We start from the raw sequence: 12113 nt of genomic DNA on the forward strand, positions 1-12113 counted from the left end.
GAGGGAAAGGAGAAATGTGAAGTTTGATTAATGAATGGTTTCAGTTTGTGAAGATAAAAAAGTTCTAGAGATGGATGGATGGTGGTGATGGCTACACAACAATGTGAATGTACTTAATGCCACTAAACTACAACACTTTAAAAATGGCTTAAATGTCACACTTATGCTGTATTTTACCACAATTAAAAAACACCAAAAAGCTAACTCACCTCCAAACAGACATTAAGAAACCGATTCATAACATAAAGTAATAAGGATATGAAATCACATATTCGAAGAGCACATCACACACCTGATCATATCAACCTAGAACAACCAACACAAAAACACACTGTACTGAGATTACTGATTTTAAAGGGAAAAATAAACTCCTGGGCTACTTAGGCAAAAAAAATAAAAAGAAAGAAAAATTAGATCACCACCCAAACTGCCAGCAATGCTTTATACCAGGAAAGAAAAAAGTGTACATAAATTTAAGATACTCAAAAGAAAGCAAGAGCCAAGGATTTTACACCCCCAAATTGACCGTGGGTATAAAGGGCACAAACTATTATCATGTAAGAATTCAGACAATACTGTTGACATGATCTTCAAGAGAACTTCAAACAAAATGACTCAGAGATTTCAACATAAGCACCAAAGGCTCAGACAGTAAAGAACCCGCATGCAATGCAAGAGACCTGGGTTTGATCCCTGGGTCAGGAAGATCCCCTGGAGGAGGAAATGGCAACCCACTCCAGTATTCCCGCCTGTAAAATCCCATGGACAAACGAGCCTGGCCGGTTACAGTCCATGGGGTCGCAGAGTAGGACCCAACTGAGTGACGAATACTTTCAACTCTCAGTGAACAATACTTCCCTGGTGGCTCAGACGGTAAAGAATCTGCCTGCAATACGGGAGAACTGGGTTCAATCTCTAGGCTGGGAAGACCCCCTCGAGAAGGGAATGGCTACCTGCTCCAGTATTCGTGTCTGGAGAATTCCATGGACAGAGGAGCCTGGACAGGCTACTGGGGTTGCAGAGGGTCGGACTGAGCGACCAATACTTTCACTTTCAAGTGAACAATACAAATAAAGTTACCTGCAGAACTAAGCATGAATGAAGATTAAAAGGAAGAGTACAAGATGAACCTGGAATATCTTGCTATAATAAAATATGTGAGGAAACTATCCCAGATTATACGGATATGGAATTATATATGCTCTGGCAATTCTACTCCTGGGAAAATACCAGGGCAACCAAAACATGGTTCTGGTTTCAAAACATTTATGTGGAAACACAAAACACACATAAACGTTCACAGCAGTAATATAACAGCCAAAAAGCAGAAACAGCACTAATGTCCATTAGCTGATGAATGTACATACAAAATGTAGTATAATGGTAGTTCAGCATGAAAAATAAATCAAGTACTGATACACGGTACAACATAGATGAACCCTGAAAACATCATGTACTAAGTGAAAGAGGTCAGTCACAAGGGATCACAGACTGAAATAATTGCATTTATAGAGACTGTCCAATAGGCTGGGGTAAGTATGGGAAGAGATGGCTAAAGGATGTGGGGTTTCTTTTTGGGGTAATAACAATTTCTTAAATTGATGCACACAACTTCATGAACGTACACAAAAACCACTGAATTGTACACTTTCAAAAGGTGAAGCACAGTGTGGGGATTTTATCTCAACAAAGGTGGTAAACACGGGGCAAGAATCAAGTATTTATTCTACCTTTCCCATATAAACTTGTACCAGTAAGTGTCCAAATAGTAGATGAATCACAGCATTTCACTATAAAAAATACAACTAATGAAAAAATGATGAGTTAAGAGCATCAATGAATTAAAGGATCAAGGCACTGAATATCAACAGCTGCCAACACCACAAAAAGAAACCAGACATTAGCAGTGTCCTGATTGAAGAATGTAACAGCACTGGCAGTCTTGCCAAAGGGATCTAACATGAGTCTGATAAAATTTCTGGACCCAACTGGCAATTTTCAGGGAATACAAGAACAAAGTACATCAAGTGAAATGCCGGGCAGGATGAAGCACAAGCTGGAATCAAGATTGCCAGGGGAAATATCAATAACCTCAGATATGCACATGACACCACCCTTATGGCAGAAGGAGAAGAGGAACTAAAGAGCCTCTTGAAGACGGTGAAAGAGAAGAGTGAAAAAGCTGGCTTAAAACTAAACATTCAAAAATCTAAGATCATGGCATCTGGTCCCATCACTTCACGGCAAATAGATGGTGAAATAATGCAAACAGTGACAGACTATTTTCTTGGGCTCCAAACTCACTGCAGATGGTGACTGCAGCCATGAAATTAAAAGATGCTTGCTCCTTGGAAGAAAAGCTATGACAAACCTTGTGTGTTAGTCGCTCAGTCGTGTCTGACTCTTTGCAACCCCATGTACTGTAGCCTGTCAGGCTCCTCTATCTATGGGATTCTCCAGGCAAGAATACTGGAGTGGATTGCCGTTCCCCTCTCCAGAGCATCTTCCTGACCCAGGGATTGAACCCAGGTCTCCTGCATTGCGGGCAGATTCTTTACCATCTGAGCTACAGGGAAGATCTTGACAAACCTAGACAGCATATTAAAAAGCAGAGACAACACTTTGCCAACAAAGGTCAGTGTAGTTAAAGCTATGGCTTTTCCAGCAGTCATGTATAGATATGCGAGCTGGACTATAAAGAAAGCTGAGCGCCAAAGAATTGATGCTTTCGAACTGTGGTGTTGAAGACTCTTGAGAGTCCCTTGGACTGCAAGGAGATCAAACCAGTCAATCCTAGAGGAATTTAACCTTGAATATTCATTGGAAAGACTAGTGCTGAAGCTGAAGCTCCAATACTTCGGTCACCTGATGTGAAGAGCTGACTCACTGGAGAAGACCCTAATGCTGGGAAAGATTGAAGGCAGAAGGAGAAGGGGATGACAGAGGATGAGTTGGTTGGATGGCATCACCGACTCCATGGACATGAATTTGAGCAAGCTCTGGGAGACAGTGAAGGACAGGGAAGCCTGGCATGCTGCAGTCCATGGGGTTGCACAGAGTTGGAAATGACTGAGCAACTGAATAACAAGAAGAACAAAGGAAAATGATAAACTGTACTATGAGCAAACAATAAGCAAAATTCAGACAGGTGGAGACTCTACAGGTCTAATGTCCTAGGTCCTTCAACAGACAAAATTCAAGTAAAAGAAAGGGATGGAGAGGAAACCTGTACTTTGAGACAGGAAACCTTGCATATATCCTATCCACATCCTTCTCTGTATTTTTAATCACTTCCAGATTACTTATAATACCTAATATAACACAAGAAAGTGAAAGTAAAAGTGAACTCGCTCATTTGTGTCCGACTCCTAGCGACCCCATGGACTACAGCCTACCAGGCTCCTCCATCCATGGGATTCTCCATGGCAAGAGTACTGGAGTGGGGTGCCATTGCCTTCTCCGTTAGTGAACTTCTATGTAAATATTAAGAGCTGCTGGTGTGAGGTAAACACAAGCTTTGCTTTTTGGAAATGTTGAATTTTTCCCAAATAGTTTCAATCCACGGTTGGTTGAACCCACAGATGCAGAGGGCTGACTGTATAATGGATTATGAGACACAGAGGAGAAATCAAAATTAAAATGAACAATCTTCAACTTTAGCAGATATCAGTGTTACTTTAACAGTAAGAGAGAGGATGCCAGGTCTCACCACAAGTATCCTGATTACACAGGTTTAAGATATAGTTCACTAAAGTATATTTTAAAGGAACATTTTGGTAATTCTCATGCAGGAAGCTGGTGAATCACTACTGGCACAATGCAAAAGCTTTATATGTACTGCTTTCGGTGATAAATTTAAAGGCTATGAAAAGATTCCTAACAATAGATACTTGAGGCAGAAATAGTGATAACTGCATGAACAATGGAGTCTAGATCTGGGTGAGATTTTTGCTTCTGTCACTCTGTTGCTGTGTGATTTCAGACAAAGTGTTTAACCTTTATGATTCTTTTCTTCCTTATTTGCAATAAGAGGGTAACCAACTTCAGATAAATATTTAAGAACGACACACCAAAATTAACTTAAGGAGGAAAAACAAACACAGAAGCCCAAGAAACTCTTCCCATGAAACCAGTAAATGAATATAGTAGACACTTATCTCCAGATAATAAAGCAAAATTAATGTCAAAAAAATTATGTCAAAAACCTCCATAAACAAAATTAGATGACAAACTACTAAAATATTTGCTAACATGATAAGAAATTCACAAAAAGCTCAAATAAGAGGCTAAGGAACACATTAGTACTTCACAGAAAGGCAAACTAAATTTAAACTTTAAATTTTAGGGATATCAAAAATGTTTCCCTTAAGCCCTAAATTAGAAAAAGATCACAAATTGATCTTTGTTCCTAAGGTCCTTGAGGAATTACAGATGAATAGGCAATTTCTTACTAGAACATAGAAAATTCACCAAACACTCAAAATTAATCTAGTAAGGATAACACAGCTTTAAGTCTCCTTAACTCTCTAGGTTAACCCATGGTTTTCTCAACCTTAGCACTACTGACGTTTTGTACCAGGTACCTCTTGGCTTTAGCGGGCAGCATCTCTGGCTTCTATTATTCCCTATGTATCAGTAGTACCCCTTCCCCTAGTTGTGACAACCAAAATGTTTCCAAACATTGTTAAATGGGTGGTGGGCAAAACCGCCTCTGGCTGAGAACCACTAGGTAAATCTATACCATCCTTTGCTAGTGCCACCTTAAAAATTACTTCTCCAGCAATAGCCACATCTGTCCCCAACTGGGATCAGTCCAATTCTGTATGTTTTTACATTTGCTGCTATGTGCTGGATCCAATGCCTGTGAAAAAAACAAACAAAAACCCTTTCCTCTCCTGATAAAGATACACACAAATGTTTGCACAAGCAAAAAGTATTTCTGAAAGGGCACACGAAGACAGTGAACAGCAATGGTGTAGGGCACGGGGCTCAGACACTTAGATGGGAGGGAGATTTATCATATCCCCTTTTCTACCGTTTTCTACATAGCTAACCATGTATTTGATACCTTAAACTAATAAAATACATTTAAGTTTGGCATAAATGTTTCAATTGCTGCAGTTCAAGAAAGAGGCCAACAGATCTAAAGAAAGTGAAGGGAAGATTAAAATGACCCCATGAACTGGAGAAATGCTAGGAAACTAAACAATGACCAATAAAAATACTAAGAATGTGTTCTTTACAACCTCATCTGAAGAGAACTCATAAGACTTGGAATTAATACAAGAAAACAAGTGCATTGTAAGCTTGACTAACCAAACAAACTAATGAACAGAGTTTCTAGGAGAAGCTGAGTCAATATGTGCTCTATGACTGACACAGGGGACAATGCTCTCCCACAGGATATACTTTGGAGGCACTGTTGTTTCCAGAGCTTTTTTTATACACTTTACTAGATTCATCTTGAGCTTGATCCAGCAAGGCCATTCTTCAATTACTAATCTTAATTACATAAATCTTACTGCATCCAGTGAGCAAAAGATAGATTTATGTAATTAGGTTACATATAAAACTCATTTCCTGCTGATAGCAAGCCAACCTTCTAAAAAGAGAAACCGACAATGATGAAAGACAGCTCTGTTGACACTGATTTTTAACACAAGAGCAACTTGACCTTTAGGGGATTTTTTACTTTTAAATTTGTCAATGTGAGAAAAAATAAAGCCACATAAATTTTTTAATATAATGAAAGCATATTTATTATAAGATTGGATATATTTTGTCACCAACATCTTTAAATTTAAGCTTGTTATGGTTTAATTTACCAAATGGTGTTTAATTTACTTTGTAATGACTTAAACCTTTTTAAAGTTTACTATGACATTCCATTATAGCCTTATAAGAAAACTATTCCCAATAATGTGGCAGAATATGAATTTAAAAGTGACTCACATTCAATTTGAGACCACCCCCTTCACCCTAAAAGAATAGGAAAAAAGATAAAAGAGTGAGGCTGTGCAATTGTTGCAAGTGCACCAACACAAATATTAAAACCACTTTTGATATAATAGCAAAGGTAAAAAAGACAATGGTTAGAAATGAAGAGTGCAATTTACTTCTCAAAACAGAAACTAACATCAGATTTCAATTATTCTGCTAATAACAACTCTGTACAACATTGAGGTTTGCCTTTATACACACATTAAGACAGAAAGTAGGGTAATAAAAATGAGTACTTTGGCTTTCTTACTAAATGATGGCATTTAATAAAATAACAAGGGTTAGAATGCCAGCGACCTGGGCTTCACCAGTCAATTTAAAGTTACAGCTGTGAATTTTGGCTGTAAGCATTTGCTTTAAAGCATACCAAACAGGCCATAGAGACAAATTATGAAAGAGGGATGGTTCAAAATGAGAAGTGTAGTCTTGTAGTGAAATCATTACTGAAGTAGAAAAGCAAGCAAATGGGCATCTGCAGCCACACAAAGAATTTCCAGAACTATTTTAATTTGTGACTCCTACCAGTATTTTCCAGGGCTACTTAAGTCATATTCATATTAGTATTTATCAGTTCACTACTGCCTTAGAAGACAATTTAAATAAAAATGCTATTTCTCTCAATCTAAATATTACTACCAAAAAGGTTTCCTCTCTCTTCCCAACACTATCACTGATCTAAGTTCCATGCACAAGAAATAACCAGGGAAATAAAAACAGAACAAGAATCACACAGATTTAAAAGATGAAGAGTAGAAGCTATGGAGACTGCAAGAGACCGAAATGTATATAAGAAATGTATATTGTTTTTAAGATAAACCTATATGCCAATCTGATAAACCAAGTCAGATTTACGATCAGAAGAGATTAATATAGGAATCAATCTAAACTATGAAGCTTTTCCTTTCTTCCAACTCTAAAAAAGAACCTTTTCAAAAACTGTTTTCTTAAAAGGTCTAATAACAATCCATGCATGAAGTCTTCCATGGTCAATTTTTCCACACACCTTTCAGAGTAACATTCTAAAATAATAGCTATGAGTAAAAAACATGGTGAGAAATAAGGTAAAATATTTACCTTAAAGTATTTCTAAATGATACGTAGTTTTGTTAACAGGTACAACACAGTATGCATGTTTCTCTGAAAAGAGCACACACCCAAATGCCCTGTTTCATAATGTAAAATTGCAACTAAAAGCCACTACTCAATTTGTGACACACAAGATTTACAGCATATGTTCCAAATCAGTACCTTAGTATTGCAAGGTAAGATGAACTTCAAACTAATTATACACATACACGACATAGTTTTGTCTGAAGCAAGATACAATTCAAATCACCAAAAATTTAAGTAGACAACTAATGCGAACCTGTGATAAATAACGTTTGACAACTTAAATTGTGTTAACAAGTGAAATACTCTTGCTAAAATAGCAAAACAGTTCTTTCAAAGGATTACTACAAAACAAAGTTGCAATTAAACTAAGCCCAATTCATACTATTTGAAACAATATGAATACAGATGACCGCGTCTCCCCATCACATTGTACATTAAAATTGTTTAATTTAATTACCTTAAATTGTTTAAATGTCGAATACAAAACTTAAATGCATACAAATGTAATAAACACTCTTTGAGAAAAGAAATGCTTCTGATTTATCTCTCAGCTCAAAAGAGCCGGCAGAGCCTGACACAGCGCCTGGCAGCTTGTCATCCCAAATTAAAAAACTAACAAACCAACGAACCAGAAACCGCGCATTTGAAGCAAAATGTTCAAGCCATTCACCTTCACTGTTAACTTGGAACACTAAATACAGTAGTAAAATCCACGACCAACTCCTTTCTACGTATCGATTGTACCTTAAAATTTGGTTGCAGTAAAAACAAACAATAAAATAGTGCAATAAAATAGTACTTACATATCTGCTGAATTTGGTGAAAGAATGGTGCATGTAAAACCTGTGCATATAAACAATCGCAGTGTTTATTGTAAGCTGAGAGCTGGAACGTAACATTTAGGAAATATTGGAGAAAAACAAGATCTCTTTCCAAAACAATTTTGAAGGAAAATATCCGATCTACGGTCCTTTTCCAACGCCACCCGTTCACTCAAAACCAATCCCCAAACTGTAATAATAAGTAAATAAATAAATAACCACAGGATGGTGGGGTGGGGGCTGGCGGTTATAAAAGGCTCCACACCGAAATGGTAATACTAACAGTAACAACAAATGCCGAGCATTTCGCTCTAATATTGAAATTAAGCGAGCCCAGGAAGGATTGATCAATGGCTACGGCTGACTAAACCTCAAATCAGAGTTGAAACACGCGCGCACACACCCATACAAAACCTTGTCAAGAATATAAAGACCTCCCGTGCGCTCCCCAGGTACGAGAGAACCGCCATCAAATTCGCTGGGAGAGCTAGCTCTCAAGCCCCTCTCGGACGAGAAGTGGAAGCAACCGCCTTTTTTCTGCGATAATCCCTAAAAGTCCCCTCTCGTCTGGGCGGCACTCCCATCCCCCGCCGCCACCACGCGCGGCCCCAAACAGATTACACAACGCAGCCTCCCGGCCCGCATTCCCGGTCTCCCCTCCTCCTCCACTCCTCCGCCGGTCGCTCGCGACCTTCCGAACCCGAACCTGCCTTCCCTTACGGCGCGGCCGAGGCCCAGCAAAGGCCGAGGCGACGGCGCCATGTTCGCGGGGATCCAGGCCCGGCGACCGGGCGAGTAGTGAGAGGGACAGGGCGTGAGCGGCGGAAGGCCAAGAATAAGAAAGGATACACATTGAGACGCTGTCCCATTTCCTGGATGAGGTTGGCCGCCTGCTGGCGGTACGAGAGCTCTTTATCCGCCTCCACTCCGCAGCGACGGCTCGGCGTGTTCTCCAGCTGTTCCCGAGTAAAGAACCAGCGAGAAGAAGCTCCACGGCCCGACGCCATGACACTTCCTCCTCCGCCCGCTCCCTCACCCACCCCCCGCCCCTCCGGGCTCGCAGACTCCCCGCCAAGGCCGCGCGACCCCGCCCCACTCCGCTCGCCGTAGACCAGGCACTGCCCCTTTTCACCCCAGTCGCCGCGCGTGCGCGTGCGCGGGGACCGCCCTATCGGCTCGCCCAAGCCTTTTGCTTTCTCTTTCCTGCCTCCATCCTCGCTCTCGCGTACGGGACCACAATGCTCCGCGCCGCTTGTCATTTGGAGGCGCCCAGAGGTGGGGGTCGGCTGGAAGGGAAAGGTCGGCGCGGTGCATGCTGGGTCTAGGATTGGCTGGGCTAAGGGCGTGGTGGAGAGGAAGGGAGAGACTGGTTTCGGGTCGGATGACAAGAGAGGCGGGCACGCGGCTGCGCCATATGTCCTGGGCGTGAACTCTCAAATCCCGGCGATGCTGGAATCTGGAGTCTGGCAGCGCTTAAGAAAAAAAACAAAACCTTGCTGTGTCGCAGTCGCGCGGCACATCTCTATTTTTCACAGCGTCTGCGCAATATCGTAGGCTCCCTACTCTCAAGTGGTAGGCGGACAGTCTTCCCCCAACGGGTGGTTCTGGCAGGGACCTACCTGAGAAAAGGTGCAGAAGAAATGACGCTCCACGTTTGTGCTGTTCTTCAGTGCTTTTCCTCTACATTATCTTGTTTGAATTCCACGACTACGCAGGCCGAGGGTTTATTTTAATTGCCTGCCAAAGGTTATCCAATTAGCAATCAGAGTAGCTGGATTTCCAAACTAGGTTTCGAGTCCGTTTCGGTAGTGGTTTTTTAATATCTGATTTTAAAGAGAAGTTTGAAAAGAAGCAGGTGCTGTAAAAACAACTGAGGAAAAAAATTATCAGTGTTGAATATGGTAACAGTATTCATTAACCCTTTCTCCTGTTCCTGCAAGAAAATTCCGCAGAGCTCCACCCTGGGAGTGGTGCGTCTCTGGCTTTGAGCCAACGCCTACTGTGTGTGAATAATTTTCTAAGTTTTAAATTTTTGTTGTTAAGTTGTTGAGTCGTGTCCGACTTTGGCGACCTCTTGAACGGTAAGCCCACCAGGCTCCTATTTGCCAAAGATTAGAGCACAGGAAGACATACTTCTAAAGGCAACTGGTACTTTCATTGAGTTCTTGATTAAATCTGCAGGCTTTTGTCATCGTTTGGGCTCTCCGACGCTCAGTGTACTGATGTATCTTGGCTTGGCTTGCCCCCCCCCACCCCGTCACACACAGTATTGAGGTATTTTGGTAGTCACCTGGCGTGAACGGTTGTCTAAATAACTTTCTTACCTACCTTGCTTAGAAGTTCCAGGGCAGATTGACTGAAAGCAACACTTAAAAAGTGTCTACCTTGAACGCTCATTCATGATAAAAGCTCTAACAAACTAGGAATGTAAGAGAACTTACGCAACTTAGTGAAGTTAATACAACCTTAGAGCTGGCATCATGCTTAATGGTGAGAAACTTTCCTACTAAAGCATGACTCCCGTCTCATCACTCCTTTCAAAGTTGTCCCATAAATCCTGTAAGAAAAGGAAATCAAAGCTAAGCAGATCAGGAACAAAGAAAGAAAACTGACTTGGTTCCTAGTAACATAATTGTTCATGTAGAAAATCTTGAGTATTAAAAAAAACTGAAACTAGTAAGTGACTATAGCAGAATTATAATACGCAAGAGTCAGTTGCTTTCCTGTGTACCAGCCATGTATAATTGATATTTGAAGCTAAAAACACAATATCGTTTATAAAAAATAAAACAGGTGTGAATCTAAAATATATACAGGATCTGTTTATAGAAAACTATAAAGCTATGATTAAAGAAAATAGAGTGGAAGGATATTCTGAGTTCATGGATTCCAGGAATTAACATCACTAGATGTCAGTTCTTCCCAACTTCATTTATAAATTCAATGCAATCCCAATAAAAAATGTATCAAGTTCTTTTATAGATAAGTACTAATTGATTCTAAAGTTTATTTGGAAAGACAAAAGACCCAAAATAGCCTACACAATACCAAAGAAGTGGAATGGGCTCTACCCAACCTCAAAGCTACAGTATGAAAGACAGTGTGTATTGGCAAAATAATAGACATACATCAGTGGATCAGAATAGCGAGCCCAGAAATAGACCTATAGAAATATGGTCAACTGATCTTTGACAAAGGAACAAAGGCACTTAAATTAAGATCGTCTTTTCAACAAATAGCGCTGAAACAACTGGACATTTATCTGGCAAAAAACCCCCACAAATCTCACAAAATCTCAAAGATCTCACTTTTAACAAAAATTAATTTTAAGTAATCATATCCCTAAATGTCAAATACAAAGCTTTAAAAATTCTGGAAAGTAACAGGAGAAAAGCTAGGTGACTTGTTTAGCAATGAGTTTTTAGATATAACACCAAAAGATGATCCATGAAAGAAAAAATTAAGTTGGATTTTATTAAAATTAAAGACTTATGCTCTGTGAAAGACAGTTAAGAGAGTGAAAGTACAAGGAAAATGGCTTTGCAAAACACTTTCTAATAAAGGACTTGTGTTCCAAATATGCAAATAACTCTTAAAGCTCAATAAGAAAACAAAGAACCCAATTTTAAAATGGGCAAAGGGGGGGGCTCTTCCCTGGTGGTCCAGTGGTTAAGACTCTGTACTTCCAATGCAGGAGGACATGAGTGCCATTTCTCATCAGGGAACTAGGATCCCATATGCTAAGTGGCCAAAAAAAAAAATAAAGGGAGCAAAGGATCTGAACAGATACTTCACAAAGAAGTGATACAGATGGCAAATAAACATTTGAAAAGATGTTAAACATCATTTAAGGGCATTCTTAGTAGTAGTTTGCAATTTTAAAAGACTGGAAGCATGACCATTCATGATTTGAGAATTGAATAGTTTGATATATCTATACAATGAAATACTAGTCCCCTATTAAAAAGAAGGGATCAAAGTGCTGAAAGAAGAAAAGCTGCCAATCAAGAATATCAGAAAAGCTGTCCTTAAGAGTTGAAGGAGAGAGTTTTCCAGACGAGCAAAAGGTAATGGAGTTCATCCCCACTAGACTGGCCTTACAGGAAATGTTAAAAGGACTTCTTTAAGCTGAAACAAAACTGTTAATTGGCTGCAGGAAAACATATTAGAGGATAAATA

General features: G+C 39.9%; 1 protein-coding gene across 7 annotated transcripts in view; it reads right to left on the reverse strand.

Annotated features, from left to right (window-relative positions):
* The window catches only part of CCNT2 (cyclin T2), a 34032-nt gene extending 25066 nt beyond the window's left edge, over window positions 1–8966 (reverse strand). For 3 of the 7 annotated variants that reach the window (XR_002182238.2, XM_019973550.2, XM_019973559.2), the window contains exons 1-2: window positions 8784–8966; window positions 7917–7998 (exon numbers count right to left, since the gene is read on the reverse strand). Coding sequence is in view for 4 of the 7 variants with exons in the window: in XM_019973550.2 (XP_019829109.1) it covers window positions 7917–7998; window positions 8784–8941 (240 nt within the window). In the remaining 3 variants the exon portion in view is untranslated. Of the gene's footprint in view, window positions 1–5952; window positions 5980–7916; window positions 7999–8783 lie in introns of those variants that run through there. The other 4 variants (XM_070768622.1, XM_070768617.1, XM_070768642.1 and 1 more) reach the window with 2 other exon arrangements.
* Between the last annotated feature and the right edge of the window lie 3147 nt (window positions 8967–12113).

The sequence above is a fragment of the Bos indicus genome, chromosome 2 (genome assembly GCF_029378745.1).
Source record: "Bos indicus isolate NIAB-ARS_2022 breed Sahiwal x Tharparkar chromosome 2, NIAB-ARS_B.indTharparkar_mat_pri_1.0, whole genome shotgun sequence".
Taxonomy (NCBI): Eukaryota; Metazoa; Chordata; class Mammalia; order Artiodactyla; family Bovidae; genus Bos; species Bos indicus.